General features: G+C 43.5%; 1 protein-coding gene across 2 annotated transcripts in view; it reads left to right on the plus strand.

The window, feature by feature from the left end:
• Nucleotides 1-23,937, plus strand: part of Ahrr (aryl-hydrocarbon receptor repressor) — a 95,602-nt gene that overhangs the window by 20,121 nt on the left and 51,544 nt on the right. For both annotated transcript variants that reach the window (XM_087580354.1, NM_001024285.1), the window contains 1 exon segment: nucleotides 21,706-21,803. In XM_087580354.1, the coding sequence (XP_087436480.1) occupies nucleotides 21,706-21,803 (98 nt within the window).

Genomic DNA, 23,937 nt, shown 5'->3' on the forward strand with positions numbered 1-23,937 from the left:
TTGAATCTATAGATCACTTTTGGCAAAATGGCCATTTTTACTATACTAATCCTGCCAATCCATGAGCATGGGAGATCTTTCCATCTTCTGAGATCTTCAATTTCTTTCTTCAGAGGCTTGATGTTCTTATCACACAGATCTTTGACTTGCTTGGTTAAAGTCACACTGAGGTATTTATATTATTTGGGACTATTATGAAGGGTATCATTTCCCTAATTTCTTTCTCAGCTTATTTCTCTTTTGTGTAAAGGAAGGCTAATGATTTATTTGAGTCAGTTTTATACCCAGCCATTTGCTGAAGGTGTTTATCAGATTATTAGTTCTCTGGTGGAACTTTTGGGATCACTTAAATATACTATCATATCATCTGCACATAGTGATATTTTGACTTCTTCCTTCCCAATCTGTATCCGTTTGACCTCCTTTTGTTGTCTGATTGCTCTGGCTGGGACTTTGAGAACTATATTGAATAAGTAGGGAGAGAGTGGGCAGCCTTGTCTAGTCCCTGATTTTAGTGGGATTGCTTCATGTTTCTCTCCATTTAGTTTAATGTTAGTGACTGGTTTGCTGTATATGGCTTTTGCTATGTTTAGGTATGGGCCTTGAATTCCTGTTCTTTCCAGGACTTTTATCATGAAGGGGTGTTGAATTTTGTCAAATGCTTTCTCAGAATCTAATGAAGTGATCATGTGGTTTTTATCTTTCAGTTTGTTTATATAGTGGATTGCATTGATGGTTTTCTGTATATTAAACCATCCCTGCATACCTGGAATGAAGCCTACTTGATCATAATGGATTATTGTTTTGATGTGTTCTTGGATTCGGTTTGCAAGAATTTTATTGAGTATTTTTGCATCGATATTCATAAGGGAAATTGGTCTGAAGTTCTCTTTCTTTGTTGGGTCTTTGTGTGGTTTATGTATAAGAGTAATTGTGGCTTCATAGAAGGAATTCGGTAGTGATCCATCTGTTTCAATTTTGTGGAATAGTTTGGATAATATTGGTAGGAGGTCTTCTATGAAGGTCTGATAGAATTCTGCACTAAACCTGTCTGGACCTGGGCTCTTTTTGGTTGGGAGACTTTTAATGACTGCTTCTATTTCTTAGGAGTTATGTGGTCGTTTAAATGGTTTATCTGTTCCTGATTTATCTTCGGTACCTGGTATCTGTCTAGGAAATTGTCCATTTTCTCCAGATTTTCAAGTTTTGTTGAATATAGGCTTTTGTAGTAGGATCTGATGATTTTTTTGAATTTCCTCTGATTCTGTTGTTATGTCTCCCTTTTCATTTCTGATTTTGTTAATTTGGACACACTCTCTGTGTCCTCTGGTTAGCCTGGCTAAGGGTTTATCTATCTTTTGATTTTTTCAAAGAACCAGCTTTTGGTTCTGTTGATTCTTTCTATGGTCCTTTTTGTTTCTACTTGGTTGATTTCAGCTCTGAGTTTGATTATTTCCTGCCTTCTACTCCTCCTGGGTGTGTTTGCTTCTTTTTGTTCTAGAGATTTTAGGTGTGCTGTCAAGCTGCTGACATATGCTCTTTCCTGTTTCTTTCTGCAGGCACTCAGCGCTATGAGTTTTCCTCTTAGCACAGCTTTCATTGTGTCCCATAAGTTTGGGTATGTTGTACCTTCATTTTCATTAAATTCTAAAAACTTTTTAATTTCTTTCTTTATTTCTTCCTTGACCAGGTTATCATTGAGTAGAGCATTGTTCAATTTCCACATATATGTGGGCATTCTTCCCTTATTTTTATTGAAGACCAGTTTTAGGCCGTGGTGGTCTGATAGCACGCATGGGATTATTTCTATCTTTCTGTACCTGTTGAGGCCCGTTTTTTGACCAATTATATGGTCAATTTTGGAGAAAGTACCAGGAGGTGGTGAAAGGAAGTTATATCCTTTTGTTTTAGGATAGAATGTTCTATAAATATCTGTTAAGAACATTTGGTTCGGGGTTGGGGATTTAGCTCAGTGGTAGAGCGCTTGCCTAGCAACCGCAAGGCCCTGGGTTCGGTCCCCAGCTCCGAAAAAAAAGAAAAAAAAAAAAGAACGTTTGGTTCATAGCTTCTGTTAGTCTGTCTATGTCTCTGTTTAATTTCTGTTTCCATGATCTGTCCATTGAAGAGAGTGGTGTACTGAAATCTCCTAATATTATTGTGTGAGGTGCAATGTGTGCTTTGAGCTTTAGTAAGGTTTCTTTTATGTATGTAGGTGCCCTTGTATTTGGAGCATAGATATTTAGGATTGAGAGTTAATCTTGGTGGATTTTTCCTTTGATGAATATGAAGTGTCCTTCCTTATCTTTTTTGATGACTTTTGGTTGAAAATCAATTTTATTTGGTAGTAGAATGGCTACTCCAGCTTGCTTCTTCAGACCAGTTTCTTGGAAAGTTGTTTTCCAGCCTTTTACTCTGAGGTAGTGTCTGTCTTTGTCTCTGAGGTGTGTTTCCTGTAGGTAGCAGAATGCAGGGTCCTCATTATGTATCCAGTTTGTTAATCTATGTCTTTTTATTGGGGAATTGAGTCCATTGATGTTGAGAGATATTAAGGAATAGTGATTGTTGCTTCCTGTTATCTTCGTATTTGGAGGTGAGATTATGTTTGTGTGCTTGTCTTCTCTTTGTTTTGTTGCAAAACGATTAGTTTCTTGCTTTTTCTAGGGTGTAGCTTGCCTCCTTGTGTTGGGCTTTACCATTTATTATCCTTTGTAGTGCTGGATTTGTAGAAAGATGTTGTGTAAATTTGGTTTTGTCATGGAATATCTTGGTTTCTCCATCTATGTTAATTGAGAGTTTTGCTGGATACAGTAACCTGGGCTGGCATTTGTGTCTCTTAGGGTCTGTATGACATCTGTCCAGGATCTTCTGGCTTTCATAGTCTCTGGTGAGAAGTCTGGTGTAATTCTGATAGGTCTGCCTTTATATGTTACTTGACCTTTTTCCCTTACTGCTTTTAATATTCTTTCTTTGTTTGGTGCATTTGGTGTTTTGACTATTATGTGATGGGAGGAGTTTCTTTTCTGGTCTAATCTATTTGGAGTTCTTTATGCTTCTTGTATGTTTATGGGCATCTCTTTCTTTAGGTTAGGGAAGTTTTCTTCTATGATTTTGTTGAAGATATTTACTAGCCCTTTGATTTCGGAGTCTTTACTCTTTTCTATACCTATTATCCTTATGTTTGATCTTCTCATTTTGTCCTGGATCCTGTATGTTTTGGGCCTGTAGTTTTTTCCATTTTACATTATCTTGGGGACAGTTGCGTGGATCATTTCTATGGAATCTTCTGCTCCTGAGATTCTCACTTCTATCTCTTGTATTCTGTTGGTGATTCTTTTATCTACGGCTCCTTGTCTCTTTCTTTGGTTTTCTATATCCAGGGTTGTCTCCCTTTGTGCTTTCTTTATTGTTTCTATTTCCATTTTCAATTCCTTCACCTGTTTAATTGTGTTTTTCTGTAATTCTTTCAGGAATTTTTGTGTTTCCTCTCTAAGGGCTTTTACTTGTTTACTTGTGTTTTCCTGCATTTCTCTAAATCTTTCTTTAAGTCCTGCATCATCATGATCAGATGTGATTTTTAAATCTAGATCTTGCTTTTCTGGTTTGTTTGGATATTCAGTGTTTGCTTTGGTGGGAGAATTGGGCTCCGATGATGCCGTGTAGTCTTGGTTTCTGTTGCTTGATTTCCTGTGCTTGCCTCTCACCATCAGGTTGTCTCTCATGTTACCTTGTTCTGCTATTTCTGACAGTGGCTAGACTGTCCTATAGGCCTGTGTGTCAGGAGTTCTGTAGACCTGTTTTCCTGTTTTCTTTCAGTCAATTATGGGAACAGAGTGTTCTGCTTTCAGGCGTGTAGTCATTCCTATCCACTGGCTTTCAGCTGTTCTTGTGGGTGTGTGTCCTGAGTCCACCAGGCAGGTCACTTGGAGTAGAAAAGTTGGTCTTGCCTCTGGTCTCGGGACTGAAGTCGTTCCTCAGGGCTGGGTTTCAGCTCTCTGTGAGGGCAGCCACCAGAAGGGCCTGTCCCTACTTCTGGGTCCCTGTGCGCAGGGGACCCTGATCTTCTTGGGATATTTAAGGTTGCCTTTAATGGCTTGTTAAAAGGCAGTGGGTTATTTTAATTTCATTTATCTGTTCTGTGTGTGGCAAGGCCTTGCTTTTTTACAGCTCTTTACTTCCACTATCTTCTGTGGGCAATAGTCAGGGCTGGGATTTTCCACTCTTACAAGTTTTGATTTCCACGGAAGGGGGAAATTTTGGTGAAGAGAAAGGTGGGAAAGAAAGAAGAAACAGATGGCCATGCCCTGTTACAGGGCAGGGAGCAGAGTTTAGTCCTCCCATGCTTACACTAGGTTGAATTCCAAATCTAAGAAACTGGCCCCATTATTATTGTCCAGAAGCATCATATGTTGGCTTGTCCCGTGCCTCCCTAGGGACTCCTTACTCTCACCAGGACAAGGCCCAGGAAGACCTACCATTAATAGAGTGTCTCAGGCATTGATATTAACGACCATGCTCAAGTCTGGCCCATGCACAGCATCTGTCCAGTGAGTCATAAGATGGGAATATCCATTAGGCAAGCAAATGTGCACTCTTGTGGATAACCACTCCAGGGAGAGGAGATGGGCTGAAAAACTAAAACATTAGAGCAAAAGAGGCAGAGAGACCTAGCTTTGTCTCTCACAAAAACCTCACGATTTTTCATGGTTATACTGCTGCTGCTTCCTCCCTATGGCCTGAAGTCACTCACCTTTCATGGTGTCTGACCTCTTTTGCTTTTTTGTTATTCTCAGCCTGCCACACCTACCCACATTCTTCTGGCTATCCTAGAATTCTCACCCAAGGTCATTCCTGGCCCCTTTGCTCACTTGAGCTGAACAGGCTCCTCTGATTCATGTTAACCCCAGATAAACAAATATAGACACACCATGACATCACTCCCAAAATTCTTGTCTTGAAGCCCAAATCTGCTGGGTAATAGTTTTTGAAGATGAACCTCTAAGTAATCAAAGTTAAAGAAGATCCCAATGTGTGGCTGTGATCTTTCAGTATCTGTTATAAGAGGAACACAACCCCCTCTCTGAACACATACCCAGAATAGCTACCCATTTGAGGACACAGCAAAGCCAGAAAGGCCCCCCAAGGAACTCAAATTGGCCATCATCTTGACCATGACCTTCAGCTTCTAGAACTGTGAGAAGATGAGTCACTGTGGTCCAACCTGTCCAGCCAATAATATTTTGCTATCTTATCTGACTAAATACTGAGAAGTGGGATACCGCTGAAATAAACACTGAGATGTGTGAGGGAAGCTTTGGAATTGGATGATGAATGAAGCAGAAACTCTAAGGTGTATGCTGCAATGAACCAACTGGCCATGGAATGTATTTGCTGTAATATGACTTTTAAAGGCTATTCTAAAAGAGTGTTGAAGAGCAGGCTCTTGATGTCTCAGATAATATGTGTTGTAGTAAACAGAATTTAGTAGAAATTTGAGCTTAATGAATTATTCCGTTGAGGACTCAGCAAGAACAAAAAGCTGGTTTTGCAAACCAGCAGAAATAGGGTCTTTATTCATAAGATGGCAAAATGCAGTCTAACTGTACCCTAGTCTTGTGAAGAATATAGCCTGCAAAAAGATCTGGGGCTTTTCAATGGAAGGCATTCCTCAGTGGACTACTGAGTGTGCTCCTTGATACTTTTCTTTACTGCTTATAATAAAATATGCATAGGGATAAATTGAAGAAATTAAAAGGAACCAGAACTTAGAGTTGAACAGTCCTTAGCCTACTCATATTGCAACAAATGAGAGAGGATGCAGCTGAACAGCCACTTATTAAAGAAACTGTGATATGAACAATGGACGTAATCAGCCACCACAGAAGGAGGAAGAGAGAAGGGTTATACACTTCTGTCTCAGCAAAAGGAGACAAGACAGTAACAGAGTCGTTCCCCTAACAACATGCATTCACCATCAATAAAGGGGCAGTGTGACCCTGGAGAGTGTCTGAAGAGATAGTTCAAAGTTGCTGTAAGCCAAGGATGCTCATCCAGAACTTTGAACCCAAGATATTTTTCAACTCCAAGGTCTAATTGGATTTGCCTTACTAGGTTTTAGCCTTTCATGGCAACACCTTTCTTTCTTTTCTTGATGTCTCCCTTTTGAGACTAGAATCCTTCTTCTTCTAGGCTCTCTGCCACTGTGTCTCAGACATACACACCTGGTTTGAGCCATAGGTTCATAACTGGGGGAATCTGTTGGGGTTGGGGGAGGTGGAATCTAGCGTATCTAGTTGTCTCTTCAAGTGAGTAGATGATGCTGAGATGAGACTTTATTTTAGACTTCAGAGTAGATATTAATGGGCCTTAATACTTGAGATCAAATGGGCCTTCCAAATCATAATGTTAGTGTATAAAAAGATCACCCTCATTGTTTTATAAATGATTCTATTTTTTCTACCTCTTTCCATTGATCTCAAAAGATCGACCTGACCAATTAGAGACAGCATCAGTCAGTTCCTCTCTCTTTTACTCTCTCCTGTCTCTGGATTCCATTTCAGGACATACGTATCTAAGGTTTGCTTTCCCTTCTTGCTTCCCCAGCAGACCTCTGTTTATGGTCCTCCTCTGTCTCTGGGAGTATCTGGGGCAACCTAGGGCATTACTGGTCACTTCTAGGGACGGTATATTAGTAATTTCATCCTGTTGTCCAAGCAGACTGGCTGGGCCATTTGTACAGGTCTAACTACACACTTAAAATACAGCATGCCTCTTCAGTAAGCAAAGCTCAGGCAGGAGGGAGGCTGTACCCCAACCCCACTCCTTTACAATGATGCTAGGGTTGCTGACCCCCTCAGTAGGAGTAGCAAGGGGAGAAGAAAGAAGGCCAAGAAATGTCCCATGTGGTTGACATAGCTGGTACATCAGACAGGCATGACACCCAAGAGGACTCCTAGGTAATGTGGTCTGCTTTCCATCTCTCCTTTTGGGCAATAGCCCACCACCATAGGCTACATACATAGCATGGTTTACGTGGTCTATTGGGATTGCACACCTTTGGCTTACTGGCTAAGCCATTCTTTCCACTTGAGCCTTGTTGCCTGACAGGAGCACCCAAAGCCTTTCCTTCTTAGATTTCTAAGTAAAGGAAAACAGCAGCCTTAGTGCCATACTGACCCCTGAAGGCACAATAGTGTCACAGAGTCCTTCTGAAGCATCTCTGACTGGACACAAGAGGAGAAGAAATCCTACTTTTTTTTTTTTTGGACGGATGGATGGAAATAGACTTAGAGCATGCACCCATCCTGAGCCTTTACCCAGTACCCTCCCCCTACTATTGCTCTGAATCTCACAGTGGAGTCTAGGGATAGCTGTTGTCAGGTCTCAGCTAAAGTTTATATGGGAGGAATTCATTTTAGCATTCTTTATAATGTGGGTGGGAAAAGGGGCCATGGGCACGCTTTTTTGACACTTAGTGTATACTGCAGCAAATCTACTTTAAAATAATCTCTTTTATTTTCAGTAAGTAGCCAGTCTTCTCTTCTGATGCTGATAGCCACAAGTACACGGCAAAGCATTTTAAGTATTTACTTTTGAGAAAGGGTCGTATCGTGTAATCTCCTTTGGCTAGAATTCACTGTGTAACCTAGGCTGCCCTTGAACTCACAGGGATCCACCTGACTCTGCCTCCCGGGTGCTCGAATTAAAGTTGTGCACTACCACACCTCACAAGACTTAGTATTATAAAAGTAAATTGGTGAGCCAGCAGGAAGTTAACATTCAGAGACCAAAAATCAAGAAAAGCCAAGAATCCAGAGAGGACAGAATTAAATGAACCTTTGAACAAATATATTTCTTACAGAAGAAAGGAAATTTCAGATGAAGAGGAATAAGAAGTTAGAAAGTAGTGACTATAGGGAAAAAATCAATCCTTGATTTAAATGACAGTATACAGTAAAAATAAAAAAGAGAAATGAGCGCATAAAATTTTTTTTTATTTTAGGCACAGAATTAAAGAGGGTGGTTTTAAGCTAGTTCTAAGTTTCTTGTATTTGAAGGTTATATTATTATTTTTGTTTGTTTGTTTTCAAGACAGGGTTTCTCTATGTAGCTTTGGCTGTCTTGGAACTCACTCTGTAGACCAGGCTGTTCTTGAATTCACAGAGATCCACTAGCCTCTGCCTCCTTAGCACCAGGATTAAAGGAATGCACCATCACCACCTAGCTGGTTATCTTGTTTTAAGACAGAAATGTGATTTTAATTTTCAAAAGAGAAAACAGAATGAGAAAATATAACCAAAGAAAATGACAAGTAGGTTCAAACGAGCACAAGAAATTAGAAATCCTGAAAGTCCAAACATACCATTATTTATAAGAAATATAAATGGAATAGCCATGCTGGTTGTACTGGCTGGTTTTGTGTGTCAACTTGACACAGGCTAGAGTTATTAGAGAGGAAGAAGCCTCAGTTGAGAAAATTCCTCCAGGAGATTCAGCTGTAAGGCATGTTTATCAGTTAGTGATATGTGGAGAGGGCCCAACCCATTGTGGGTGGTAACATCTATGAGCTGGTTGTTCTGGGCTCTATAAGAGAGCAGGCTGAGCAAGCCAGGGGGAGCAAGCCAGAAAGCAGCACCCTCCATGGTCTCTGCATCAGCCCCTGCTTCCTGACCTGCTTGAGCTCCAGTCCTGACTTCCTTTGGTGATGAACAGCAATGTGGAAGTGTAAGCTGAGTAAACCCTTAAGTTCCTCCTTAGCTTGCTTTTTGGTCATGATGTTTCGTCACAGCGATAAAACCCTGACTGAGACACTAATTAAAAGACATGTGAAGTTTAATATGCTATTTACAAAGTGCACATTTAAAGTCTAATCGTTTAGAAAGAAAAAGCAAAAAAGACAGAAAGACACACTGAAGAAACCCTAACAGAGAGAAGACTTATGTCTCTGAATCAATGTCCAAAACTTTCTTTGAAGTTAAAAATCACTGGTGAGATGAAGGGGATGAGTCACTACATAATTATTTAATGACTCATTTCATCAAATGAATACTATAATTTAAAATTTATGTTTCTAATAACTTCAAAATCTATAAAAACATTGACAGAATTGTAAGAAAATACACAAATTCATCATTAGAAAGATATTAAAAGACTTTGTGGAGTAAAACATTGAAGGAGTAAAAGTTATAAAAAAAGTAAAGAAGGCAAACATAAGATCAATCTAATGGACAAACACAAAGTGCTGGGTTCCTGGAATCCAGAGTTCCAGTATTTTCAAGCCTGCATGTACATATTAAATGTTGAAATCATATGGCCAATAAATCAAATCATGACAAAAGATAAAAACCATAAAAAGTTATAATAAGCCCCAATTGAAATTAGCTAGAAATCATTAGTAAAAGATAATCTGAAACCCTTTTTATCTGTAATAACTTGTAGGCCAATGAAGAAAATATGATGGAATTTAGAAATATTTACAAATGTAAATATATGTAAGGTGTAGTCAAATCAATATTCAGAAATAGCTAGTCTTGCTTACACATAAATTGAATATTACATATAACTGAATATTAATGAGTTAAGTAGTGAGTTAGATGGCTTTGATAAAGAGCAATAAAACAGAGAATCAAAGGGGGGAATAACAAAAGAGAAGATATTGATAAAATAGGAAAATACTTTAGTAGAGTTCTTTTAAATAATTTACAAAGTCTGGTGAGTGATCAAGAAAAAAGTGTGAAGTGAGTTAAGATATAAAAAGAAGACAATTATAGGTGCTGTTGAGATTTAAAAGATCATCTAAAGGTATTATGAACTATTTAGTGCTTATATTCTTGAGATTTGAAAGTAGTCAATTCCTTGAAACAAATCTTATTAAATGATGGACTCAGAAGAAGTGAAAAGCTCATACAGTCATATGATAGTGAAGAAATGGAATCAGGGTGACTCAGTACTTAAGAGCATATGCTGTTCTTTCAGAGGACTCAAATCTGATTCTCAGCACCCATGTCAGATGTCAGCCTGTAACTCCATCTCCAGAAAAGCCAATGCCTCTGGCTTCTGGGAGCACCTGTACACACACACACACACACACACACACACACACACACACACACACACACACTAAATTAAAAATAAATCTCAAAAAAAGAAATCAAATCAATAGTTTAAAATCTCCCCACAGAGGAAATCTAAGCCTGGCTAGCTTAAAAGCAATTTTTACAAACTGTAAATAGAAAAAAAAGATTCTGCTCTATACTGGATCTGTGGTACTGAACTGGATATGGAGATGTTGGTGGGAACTGGTGACTTTCAATATGAACAGATAGGCCAAGGCATGGTGAGATATATATATATCTGGCATAATTCACACACAGAAAGTTCTGCTGCTGGGGTTGGGGATTTAGCTCAGTGGTAGAGTGCTTGCCTAGCAAGTGCAAGGCCCTGGGTTCGGTCCCCAGCTCCGAAAAAAAAGAAAAAGAAAAAAAAAAAAAGAAAGTTCTGCTGCCCTAGAACAGCACACACACTTTGCATTCAGATACTGGCTCTGAATTAAATTGACTACTGCAAGGAGCCAGGGACTTGGGAGCAGGAGAGATACAAGATGATTCTGTGGGTGCCAGGAGGTAAGCAATGGAGGCATGTCATGCAACATAGGATGATCATAAGGTTGTTCTACTGACAGCCCAGGGATGATTTCAGCACTAAAATGACTTGTGGTAGTAATGGCTGACAACTGCATGAATAAAACAGGATTCTATCTGTCCTCTAGCATAGATGAACAAACTAAACAGTGGGAAGATTTGTCTTTATTATATACTACTAGATGATAAAGCTAGGAGAGACAAACACAAACCAGGTGAGCTAAAAGTCAGCATTCAGTGGCTATTGAACCATAGTTGCTTCGAGCAAATAATTCAATAAATACAAAGATTAATGGTGAAAGTGTGGTGGAGAAATGGCACTTTTATAGTCTCAAACAAAATAATCCCTTTCTGTCTAGGGGAGAAAGACGTAAGGGAGAGAAATCACACCCATTGCCCTCAGTGGTTGTATTTGACCTGCTGAGAGTACCTAAGTAGACACCATGTATCACACCCAGAACATCTTGGGTTGAGCCCAGCATGACGTGATGGTCTTCCTGTTGAAGACGCATGCTCTTTTCTAATCACAAGAAATCATCAGCCTTCCACTGGCTGCACTGTGGTCTTCATAAAGACCCAACGGAAGAAAACTGGGCTGTGGGGAGAACCACAGTTTTCCAGCCGATGAGTTAGCAAGGGTCTTTCTACACCCATTGCTCAACTTCAGGGGAGTCTATGGGAAAATAATTTAGGCATGTTGTGCTGTTCTTAAAAGTTTCTATAAGTGTGATTTCTCAAAATAAGCCAATCAAAAGCATTAAGAAAACACCACGTAGGAAGTGGTCTGTGAGACTGAAGTCTGCAGTGCACCCCCAGGACCTCACTGCACGGGGAAAGTGTAAGTCCTGGGGAACAGCAGGAAAGGAAAGGGACAAGGGATGGCAGAGCCTGTGAGAGGCTGTGCTCTCAAGAGTGGACGTGCACATATATCTGTGAGGAGCATTTTTCTTACCACCACTGTCATGACCGTCTTCATCACTAACAGAAGCCTGGGCAATTACAGGTATTCAGGGCAGAGCAGTGGCTGTGGAAGTTAGGACCAGGCAGCCCTAAGCAGTGCTTGAACAACATATGGGCAGGGAGCAGGTATAAGTGGAGATTTCCTGGCTTGTAAAAATATTATTTCTGCAGCCTGCAAACCTGGAAATTATTATCTGCATACCTTTATTTCCTTTGGTTATTTTTTACTTTCAAATTTGACCTTTTAATTGAAATATAATACTTGTGCTTCTTGATGGAGCAAAATATGTATCATACTTACACTGAAAATGTAGAACGATCAAGCCAGAGTAATTAGCATTTTCCATTTTGTCATTAAAACTGATGCATTGTGTACTTCAGTAGTTTTGAACCATCATCACACTTCTGAAGTGGATCCTACTTAGTTGTTTTCTCTCTTTTTGAGATTTATTTTATGTGTATGACTGGTTTTGCCTCTATGCATGTCTGTGAACCACATGCATACAGTGCCTGCCCGGGCCAGAAGAGATCACTGGATCCTCTGGAATTTGGGTTACAGCTAGCTGTGAACTACATGTGTGCTGGAAACTAAACCCAGGTCTTTAGGAAGCGCAGCCACTGAGCTCTCACTCCAGTCTTCAGAGCTCCTTCCTGCCTCCAACTCCATTTTTATAGCAATTATCCAATCCCACTGTTCCCCTTCACACTATTTTTTCCGTCCTCTGAATGACCTTTGTTCTCTCTACTTCTGGGTTATCAACATTTTTTTTAGCCTCAACAAATAAATGAGAGGTGTAGAATTATATTTCTTATATTAGATTTTTAATTTATAACTTAAAGTTATATTTTTATTACATTATTCTCCTTTTTTCTCCCCATCCATGGTGTGTGTGTGTGTGTATGTGTGTGTGTATGTGTGTATGTGTGTGTGTGTGTGCACGTGCGTGCGCGTGCACGCACATGTGTGCACGCATGCACACACATTCTTCTACCATGTGCACCATTTAGGTCCGGTAGCAAACAACTCAGATTGTTAGGTTTGGCAGCAAACATGGCTACCCACTGAGCCATCATGACATGTCCTATTCACTAATATCTTGAAATATTTCCCCCGATTTCTTTCTCTAGTCTCATGATTTGGAAACTTAACTTGTGGTTTTAGATTAGGTCTTAGTTGACGTTTGTAGGTGATGAAGGGTAGGAGTCAAGTCTCAGTTTCATGAATATAGGTAATTCCTAGTGGATTCAGGTACAGTCTCTGTGAACTCTTCAGTGGTGTCATTCAGCGGTGTCTAAGTGTTTCCTGGTTTAGACCCCAGGTGTAGGAGGAGTTGCCTTGGCAATAGACACAGGATGCCAAAGTATATAAACTCAAGACCCAAGAGGCAAGTGCCAGCTTCTGATCATGCCAACTTCTGTCCTGGAAGACATGCTTAGTGGGCATAGGCTGTGGAGGCCATATTCCTATAGCCTACAGGAGGAGCATTCCCAAAGGGTATAGGGAGGTGCCCTAGCCTAGGGCAAATACCATAATTCTTCCATCTTGAGGGAATTCCCTGGTTGTGTTTGAGTTCCTGTCCCTTATTCAGGTGTAGTGGTTTGAATATACTTGGCCCAGAGAGTGGCACTATTAGGAGGTGAGACCTGGTTGGAGTGGGTGTGGCCTTGTTGAAGGAAGTGTGTCGTTGTGGGCATGGGCTTTAAGACCCTCATCCTAGTTGCCCGGAAGTCAGTCTTCTCCTAGTGGCTTTCAGATGAAGATATAGAGCTCTCAGCTCCTCCTGAACCATGCCTGTCTGGATATTGCCATGCTCTTGCCTTGATGATACTGGACTGAACCTCTGAACCTGTAAGCCAGGCCCAACTAAACATTGTCTTTATAAGAGTTGCCTTGGTCATGGTGTCTGTTCACAGCAGTAAAACCCTAACTAAGATATTAGGGCACTGCTTCGACCAAGATGCTGCCCTTCTCCCCACAATGCATTGCACAGTTGGCCTAGTTAGGCTGATGAAGCTTCAGCTTTCTGTGCTAGTGTGCTATATATCTGTGGATTCTTGAAATGGTGACGTCCAGGGGCTCTGTGTCTGGAGCAGGAATGACTGAAAGAGTCTTTATTCTCCAGATGGTATGTCACTAAAGCACAGATTCCAAGGTCGGAAAGACAGGGTTAGTCCATGAAATCAGGTTATGCCATATGTATGTTTTAGCATATATGACAATTGTAGGCTCTCTATAGCTAGGGTAACTGGCATTTAGGTTTCTTCAGTCACCAGGGACCCTGTTCACCCTCTCCTTCCCAGGGAGCAGGGCCATGGCCATGTGTCTCATTCATTCTCACTGCCACCTACTAGCTTCCTGTCCCGAAAGACTGTCATCGCCCAGTCTTTCTCTGGTTCTTCCTTAGGGTTAAAGTGAACACTTAGGCCCCTTTTTAGCTGTCTTAGGATTGCTTCATTGAGATCTTTACCCAAAGGCCATCGCCTCAGATGATTTGCCTGACCTCACACATTTGACATCACCCCTCATCCACAAGTCCCAGGAGAACTTCTGTGGCTGCCTGGTCAGTGTTTCTCCTTGTGTTTGGCTGGCATACGGCATCTCAGTCTCTGCTGTGTAAATTCAGAGACTGGTAATGACAGAAGCTTCTTCCAGCCTCCATGGACTCTTGTTGATTTGATGGAACCTCAGGGTTTTTTCTAGATCAAGCTGCTGTTACTGATTCGTGTTTGGAATCGCTCCAAAGAACTGTTTCTAAACAGGTCTACATTCCTCCCACCCCCGACCCCATTTCTTATTAACTCTTCTTCTTCCCTACCTTTGGTCAGTAGGCCATAAGGAAGACTGAAGTGTTTAAGAAGCCTTATGAAAGTAGGTTTTTAAAAGTCTAAGCCTACAGATTTGTTTATGGGTGTTTGTGGTGTGTGTGTGTGAGTGTGTGTGTGTGTGTGTTTGTGAGTGTGTGTGTGTCTGTGAGTGTGTGTGTGTGTCTGTGAGTATGTGTGTATGTGTGTTTGTGTGTGTGAGTGTGTGTGTGGTGTGTGTGTGTCTGTGTGTCTGTGAGTGTGTGTGGTGTGTGTGTGTCTGTGAGTGTGTGTGTCTGTGAGTGTGTGTGTGTGGTATGTGTGTGTCTGTGTGTCTGTGAGTGTGTGTGTCTGTGAGTGTGTGTGTGTGGTGTGTGTGTCTGTGTGTCTGTGAGTGTGTGTGTATGTGTGTTTGTGTGTGTGAGTGTGTGTGTGTGTGTGTTGCTAAAAATTGATCTTCTGAGCTTTCATCCCCCACTCTCAGATCATTGTTTATAAGTGGATTATATATTCTTTCTGACCTCTGAGAGGGCACCAGTCTAAGTTGCTAGGACAGTATTTAGTTGTGGGCTGTGGGAATTTAGTGGGTCTCATAGGGTGTCTTACTCATATCGATATTCAAACCTGAGTATCATGAATTTATTAACTTAGTACATCTCTGACTTTAAAATTTTTTTAAACATACATTTTGGTTTTGTTTTTAAAAACACCCTTTGAACCCTCGCTGACACTGGAGAACTTTCCCTTGCTTGCTTGCTGAATATTTGCTGAAACATTTCTGGATAAAACTACTTAGGAATATCCAGTTTTAGCTACGTAAAAAGAATAAAGATCTGCACTGTGCCCAAATCATGGTCCTCCCTCTTACAACGAGCTAGTTCGGGTTTCATCTTCCAAAATGACAGGTATTTGAAGGCATGGGTGGTGTTTCTCCTTTGAAGGAAACATATGTGCCTGGAGATACCACAAGCTCTGTGATAAGAAGTGGATGCCTTCAGCAAGTGGTTAGGAAGAGATGAGGACATGGCTGCCTTTTGACCAGCTCTCGCTGGCTCACAGGAAATGCATGTTTTGTGGTTCTTTGTGAGCTGTTTGGAAGTGTGAAATCATTAATAAATGTATTTTGAAAAATCTGGAAATTATATATCAAAGGCAGCAACTTGCTGTAATACACAACTTGGACTGTGCTCCAAATTTTTAATGCCACATTTGGGTAAGTATTTATTCATATTCCTGATGTCTTTTCTTGGCTAAGGGATTGAGCAGTGCAAAGATATTTTTAAATGATAAGTTGTCATGGCAGAGATTCCAAAGGCTAGTAGTTGGTAAAGTTCCATGTAAGGCACAGCTAGCCGCTAGGTTGGGGTGACAGGGACATAGTCGCACCACTACAATCATCTAATCTCTTTAGATTGCATAGCAGAGAAAACGGCATATAGTATACTGACATCAGGTACAGCTTGGAACCTTGAGATCAGACACAGTATGGAGTCTGGATTCCCATCTGATACTGCAATATTGGCATTTTACCCCAACCCAGCCTTGGACGTTGTGGTGGTGTGAATATGCTTGGCCCATGGAGTGGCACCAGTAAGAGGTGTGGCCTTGTTGGAGGAGTGCGTCACTGTGGATGCCAGTCTTTTTCTGTCTGCCTTCAGAACAAGATGTAGACCTCTCAGCTCCTCCTGTGCCATGCCTGCCTGGCACTGCCACGATCAATGATAATAGAACGCACCTCAGAACCTGTAAGCCAGCCCCAATTAAATGTTGTCCTTCATAAAAGTTGTCTTGATCACAGTGTCTCTTCATAGCACGAAGCCCTAAGACAGACGTGTATTTACTAAGACAGACGTGTATTTATCAGGATTCCCTAGAGGAACAGATCATCGTGGGCAGGAATTGTGAGAGATTGGTTCGTGTGGTCATGGAAGCGGAATCCATGGGAAATTCCGGGGAAGTAGATGTCATGATCCAGCCTAAGTCCAAACTGAGAACCAGGAGCAGATGTAGAGGCTATGCTTCAGCTCACCCAGAGGCAGGAGGAAAGAGAAATTTCTCCCTCACCAACTTCCCCTCTCTTCAGGCCTCAGCAATTGTGTGACACCATCCGCACTAGAATCACTTTACGTGGACCCTAATTCGGATGCTACCCTACATGCAATACCCCCAGACATTGGAAGCAGTGTGACTGGGAAGCTCACACATATCAAAGCAACCTTAGCCATGGCCCTGGACACTGTCCTTGGGTGTGGACTTGTTCCCTCCAACACCTAAAGCCAGTCAACAAGGAAGGTCAGACTTATCCTTTCTAAGGACTCTTGGATCTTTCTCCAAATCAATTAGATCCCATGCATGGGGCAGGAATCCTCTGTCCTGGTGCCCGGCAGGTACCTCAGGGAATCATCAGGCTGTCTTATTCACAGATGAATACCATGCTCCTCATATTTGTGCATCCTTGATGCACAAAAGGGCTCCTTGAGTATTACAGGATTGTGCTACCAACTCCTGATATCATCATGGCAGCCCCTTCAGTACTAAGACATTCTCAGGGAATCTGCCCATCGTTAGGAAACTTCACCTCTGGAGCTTTCTTAAGATGGGGTAGCCAGGAATCCAGGAGTTTTCCTCATGGTTATTTGTGCCGGCCTTCTGGGATCTTCCGAGTGTCTTGCCGGCAAGCCTGACAGCCATATACCTTGGACTGCAGCAATGTTCCTGTAAGTCCGTGGGTCCTTACACCTTCTCTCGTGAAGTAGGGTGTGAGACAGGTTTGGCTGGTAGAACCTTGAAGCACTACATGATCTTAGTACAAGACCAGGGCAATGTGTCATCTTAAGTCTGTCTACCCTGATTCTGCCCCGCTGCTTCCTTCAGTCTTTGGTTCACAGCAGACCGGTGCTGTAGACTGAGTCTTGATGGAGGCCTGTCCTTCCCAGCTGTAGTGCTGGGACACTAAAGCCGACTGGCTTACTGAAATTCCAGCCAAGCCTCTTCCTTGCCCAGGAGGGGCTGAATCAGAGATTGCGACTGTCCAAGAAGACAGTCCAGTCAAATGCCAGGGGTGTCTGTGTGAGTGTTCAGGGGTGTCTGTGTGAGTGTCCATGAGTGTCTGTGTGAGTGTTCAGGGGTGTCTGTGTGAGTGTCCATGAGTGTCTGTGTGAGTGTCCATGAGTGTCTGTGTGAGTGTCCATGAGTGTCTGTGTGAGTGTCCATGAGTGTCTGTGTGAGTGTTCAGGGGTGTCTGTGTGTGTCCATGAGTGTCTGTGTGAGTGTCCATGGGTGTCTGTATGAGTGTCCATGAGTGTCTGTGTGAGTGTTCAGGGGTGTCTGTGTGAGTGTCCATGAGTGTCTGTGTGAGTGTCCATGAGTGTCTGTGTGAGTGTTCAGGGGTGTCTGTGTGAGTGTCCATGAGTGTCTGTGTGAGTGTCCATGAGTGTCTGTGTGAGTGTTCAGGGGTGTCTGTGTGAGTGTCCATGAGTGTCTGTGTGAGTGTCCATGAGTGTCCGTGTGAGTGTTGGGTAGTAGTGTCTCCCCAGGTCCTTCCTCTTCTTTCCATCTCCCTGTTTGTTTCTCTTTCCTATCCGTTTTGTGCCCTTCCTTCCTGCTCTGCCCAGGACCCACATCTCTATTCACTGACAATCTGAAATAAACGTTAGCTTTAGAAAACACTCAGGAAACTTTAGCCAAAATTCTGTAACATCTCTGCTCTAGTTGGCTTTGCCCGGCCTTGTCTTGTTCGGGCTTTGTCTCTGACCATAGCAAGCCCAGGGGGAAAGTAACTATAGGAATGGCTGGCCTGGTCAGACACACCATTCCAGTGTAGGAATTGACATCACTAAACTGAGAGAAAGGCATTTTGGGCATTACGCACCACCCCGGAGCAGAGATGGTTCAGTCGCCTTGCTTCTCCTCCACAGAGAACATTTTGCTAAACTGACATCCAGAAGTCATCAGGTTTGTATATGTGCAGCATCCACCGATGGGGTCCCACTTGTCTGCCGAGTTGTAGGGAAAGGGAAACGCGATACTGGGAAGTTGGTTGTCTAGAGTAGCCCGCATTCCCTACATTGCTGCGTGTAGCAATTTCAACTGCCTCCATGGTAACTCTTCAAATTCTTGCTGTTCCAAATAAACTACTTCAAGGTTTCAGGAAATAAGAGAAGTGAAAGATTTGTTGGTTTCAGTTGATGGTGACCAACTGGGGACTCCTTCAAGTGTCCCTGAGAATCTCAAAAGATACTAAGTTTCCTGGGGTAGGGACATATAGGTCCTCCTGCTGTTGGAGGGGGAAGAACTAGGGTTAACAGGAAACCGTGGGTTTAGGTCGAGCTAGGCACAGCACACAGGAACCCAGCTCATTTCCAGCCAAGTGGCTCCAGTAGGTCCCTCTTTTTGTCAGTGGCCACAGCAGAGCTGGTAGAAACTTGTGGCTGATGCCTTGAAGACTTTTCTGCTCCCTGGCCCAGAAGCCTGCTGAGGAGGAGAAGGCCTATAGGGGGCAGCGGGCCATGAGGAAAGCAGAGGGAAATAGTGAACAGACTATCCGAGGCGCCGGATCAACTCACCCCTCTGTTGGCTCTTACACCCTTACTCGCTAGCTCCGCTGTGTGGAGTCCCAGTGACCTCCACAACCCTTAACTTAGAAAAGACACCCTGCTCCTGCTGATTGGCTACCGGGAGCAAAGCATGAGTTTACTGGACCCGACCTAGAGGTGCAACAATCTAAAATCTTCCCATTCCACCCAGCCACCCCCACCCCACTCCCCGCCACACCTTTGTCCCTTTCCCTCTGGTCTAGGCCCCTAACCAATCTACCCCCGCGCCTACCGGGCGGGGCCCCATTCACTCGCACGCAATCGCAGCCATCGCGTGACGCCTGCGGCCGCAGGAGGAAGCCAGAGGCGCCAGGCACGCGATGGGGGTGGCAGAGTCCCAGAAGCTCAGCCTAGGCTGGACTTAGCCGCTCTTAGAGGCGGAGCTGGCTCTGGGAGTTGGAGTGGGGGAGTCCGGGCAGTTGGGGGACGCTGAAGATTTGGTGGAATTCTGGGTTGTGCTCAAGCGGTTCAGCGGTCTGGCACAACACGCATACCGGCGGCCGTAGCCATCCTAGCTTAACTACTCTTAGACGCCTCGTGCAATCTCTGAGGTGCTGGGAACATTGCTCCTCCGTAGGGAGACAGACAATGAGGAAACTCTCCTCTGGAAATCAGCCTGCCCTGCTTGGTGCCTTGGTTTGTATGGGACCCACACAGATCGAATCTTCCTGAACTGCTCTCCTCACCCATCCCTCAACCCCAAGCACGTGAGCAGCTCATTTCACTCTCGCAGTTTCCATGGCACATTTTCCCAGGGGAACAGAGATGTCCCCCAAGGGTTCAAGTGTCTCCGCCTTAGTCTCGAAGTTCCCTGTTGCCAGAGGGGAAGCAGAACAGATTCCAGAGGGGGAAACCATAGATAAAGTGGACCCCTCCGAGGCCTCCTGAAGACACATTTTAAAACTCAATGTATTAATGCCTCTGGTGTAGGAGGCCAGACTGGGGAGATAAAGTGGTGGAGGGGGATTGGTGGGGAGGCTTCAAGGAGTCTGGTTCCTCCAGCCCTCTTCCCTTGAGCAGCATGTCTCAACCTGTGGTTCACGACCCCTTTGGCAAACGAAGCAAAATTACAGTTACGAAGTTGCAACAAAAAGAATTTTGTTGTTGGAGAATCACCACAACATGAGGAACTGTATTAAAAGGGTCACACCAATTAGGAAGGTTGAGAACTGCTCCCTGAGAGGCTTCAGGGGTTCAAGTTTCCCAGAAGGAATCTGAGTTCTGGTACCTTCTTTTCTTAGTGTAGCGAACAGAAAACCCAGTCTCACTAGTTGAGGGAGACAAGGGTGAGAAATGGTGCCTTTTGAAAATGGAAGAGGAAGAAACCAGGTCCCAAAGGGTCATGTCATTGCCGCTGGGGTCACAGTCTCCTGGGCTCCCCAGGTTCAGGTCGCTTGTTATATAGGGCCTTTTGTCCCTGCCAAAACCCTTGTATGTGGACAAGACTGTCAGAGGTTTCCATGGACTTCCTGGGACAGTGGAGGCTTCCAGCTGCAGAAACAATAGTTTTGGGCGAAGCTAGAAATGCTAACTCTGAGGACCACCTGACGTCTGTTGTGGCGTAAGGCAGAGTGTTCAACAGTATCTGGATCCCAGCATTGTAGTGTTGCTTGGGAGCCTGGATAACTACCAAGTTCCTCAAATGAGGTGCCTCAAACCTCTGGAGATGTTGAGAACTCCAGAATGGGGAAGTTCAGTTTTATGGGACCAGTTGATGGTAGACTAGGAACCACTCAGAAAGGGAGGCATGGAGTCACAGCGAGGGTCAGATTCTAGATAAGAATTGCCAAACAGTACCACCACCCCTGGGCATCAAGGATTGCCAAGGCCAAGCCACGTGCCACAAAAATGATAGAACTTTGATTCAAATGCTACTTTTATTTCTGAATAATAGGCACAGTCTGGAAAAACCATTCTTTTCAGTATGAGGTGGGCTGTGAACAGGCAATGAGATTACTTCTAAGAATTCTGTACCCCTCAACAATGGAACTTTCTGTCTGGGATTGGGCCTCCCGGATGGTAGAGGGGGAGTCAGCTTGCCATAGACTAGAATTCAGCGTAGTAAGAGAACCTTGAAATGTCTATTTCAAAGCCATCAAACCAGACTTGGATAGGGGTACCAGGAAGGTGGGCATCTTCATAGGTCTGGGAGCAGTTTTTGGAGGGGGCGAGTATCCTTTACCTCCAGGTGAGGGCATTTGGGCTGCTCCCTTCCAGGGGAGATGAGGGTATGGAGGTGGCTGGACTCAGGGGGCCTTGGCCAAATGGGAGCAGATGACAGACAGGCTGTCAAACTTCAGTGGTGTTGGGATCAATGGTATTGGGTCTCAGGAGGTACTTGCAGGGACCGTGGGATCCTTGTTCATAGAGGGAATCGGGCAGGATCAAGACTGGGTAGATGGGAAGCCAAGAGCGGCTTCCAAGGCGGGATAATACATGAGTTTGGGTACACTTACACATTAGGCCACCCACCCCCACTCCCACCCCCATGCTGGCCTGGAGCTTCATCTGACTCTTCTTTCCGATTATACAACTTCCTGGGACTTCATGGTGATCCTGCATATCCTGCTCAGAGCAAGAGCACAGTCCACATTGGACTCATAGCAAGAACAATGGGGTAAAAGTCAGGGAAACAAGACAAACGTGGCTTAAGAAGCGCCAGCAGGCCCTGGGCTCTGCAGAGAGCTCACTTGTTTATTCTTCCCTGACAGCCTTGCAGGAGACATGTGTATGGTCAGCTCCAGCTCTGTCACCTGAAGATCACTCATCCAGAGGCTTCCCTGTGCAGGAAGGGCGGCTGCTGCTGGAGGTGAGTGCACACTTCACTGCAAGACCACACACGCATGCTTTGTGGTGTGTGTGTGTATGTGTGTGTGTGTGTATGTGAGTGTGTGTGTGTATGTGAATGTGTGTGTGAGTGTGTGTGTATGTGAGTGTGTGTGTATGTGTGTGTATGTGAGTGTGTGTGTGAGTGTGTGTGTGAGTGTGTGTGAGAGTGTGTGTATGTGTGTGTATGTGAGTGTGTGTGTATGTGAGTGTGTGTGTATGTGTATGTGAGTGTGTGTATGTGAGTGTGTGTGTATGTGTATGTGAGTGTGTGTATGTGAGTGTGTGTGTATGTGTGTGTATGTGAGTGTGTGTGTGAGTGTGTGTGTATGTGAGTGTGTGTGTGTGTGTGTGTGTGTGTGTGTGTGTGTGTGTGTGTGTTTCCAGAGAAGAAGCTGAAAGGCACCAAAATACCGACATGAGCTATTTGCCAGACTGGTCTAAGACGCTTAAGCTGGAATCTGTGGGTAGAGATCAACTTCACGATGAAGTTGAGGATTTCATCATCCCCGTGCTAAATATGAGACTCATTTGTCATCCCATAATCTCCAGTTTCACCCACTGGTGGAAGAACCTAAATATTAAGCCATTTATTTTCCAAATCAGAGACTAAAAAGCACCAGCGTTGAGTTTCTATTGTGGTTCATCTGGAGTCCTGCACAAATAGGGCCTGAAGGTTCTTGCATCTCCAAGTGGCATTCAGGCCTGATGAGAACTTCCATTAGGTGGATGGAGCTTTTCCTCATCTGAGGTGAGAGCCTCAAGGTTCTTTGGTGCTGAGATTTCTCTGAGCTGCTGTCTGACGTCTCAGGAGACGATCATAGCAGAACAGATTTCGTACGCCTGAAATCTGGCGTAAGCTCAGGAACTGGTAGGAACATGATATAGAGTTGTACTCCATTGTCCCCATCCTCACTGGGCAGGTCCTGGGTAAGCCTCTGTTGGCAGTGCAGATGGTGGGAGCTGGTAGCTCTTGGCTTTTCTCTGTTCAGTGGTATGGGAAGGCCAGCTTTCTGTTCATCACCTGTCAGCTTTGAGGCACCCTCTCTGTCTGTGCCTGCTTTAGAAGAGGGAGTGGGAATATTGAGATCCCACAGAGGAGATAGCACCTTTCAGGGTGACATCTTAATATTTATCAAATTTAAAAATCTCATGCACACATACAGGGAGAAGAGGATAATGGGTAGGCAGGTCCAAGACTCCATCCTTAGAAGGTTGGCTTGGATGCTTTCCGTACCTTCCGTAGAGCTTTCTGCACCATGTCTAACATCTTGGATATAATTTGTATTGGCTCTTCTTGCCTCTTGTGCTCTCCTGACTCTGCCCTTTTTAGCCAATCCTTGGGAACTGTGGTTGAAGAACAGTGCTCTGGGTCTTCCTTGGCCACAAGCAACTTAGAGACATTGTGTGCATTGGCATTTTCCACAACATCCTGTGGGTTCTGGGAACACCCAGGATGCCTAAGGTAGTCAGGGTCTGGGGCTTGGGTGAGAAAGCATCTATAAGTTCTATTTCCTCTAACGAAGAGTCTGTGTTTGATGAATTTATAAGCCCTACACTTTAAAAAGACACACAGGATAGGCTGAATAGGTGGCTCAGAGGTTAAGAGCACTGGCTGTTCTTCTAGAGGACTCTGGTTCAATTCCAAGTTCCCACATGGCAGCTTACGACTGTCTGTAACGCCAGCTCCAGGGAGTCTGACATCCCCATATAGACATATATGTAAGCAAACCACCAATACACATAAAAATAAAGTAAAAGTGAATCAAAAAAATTAAAATGCACAGGAGTCACATGCTCAAAGGGGCCCACACATAGCATGTTGTATTTGCTCAGAATAGCCTGCGAACTATTTCAGTTCTTTGTGGCTCAATGTGGATGCACCCCAGCGGGACTCACATATCTTTGGGGAGCAGTGTCCTTCAGTTTATCACTTACCATTATGTGCTTTTAAAAAAGCACATTTTAAAGCACTATTTTTTCCTCTGGTATTGATCTTTCTGCCACTGCTAGTAAAATCAGAGCTCTAAAGTGTATTCTGGTTTGAATTTTATTTTTTTTTAAAAAAAAGATAATTGGCAACCCCCTTGAATGTCCTTTTAAAATTAAGATTGATT

Source organism: Rattus norvegicus, chromosome 1 (genome assembly GCF_021556685.1).
Source record: "Rattus norvegicus strain SHRSP/BbbUtx chromosome 1, alternate assembly SHRSP_T2T, whole genome shotgun sequence".
NCBI classification, from domain to species: Eukaryota; Metazoa; Chordata; class Mammalia; order Rodentia; family Muridae; genus Rattus; species Rattus norvegicus.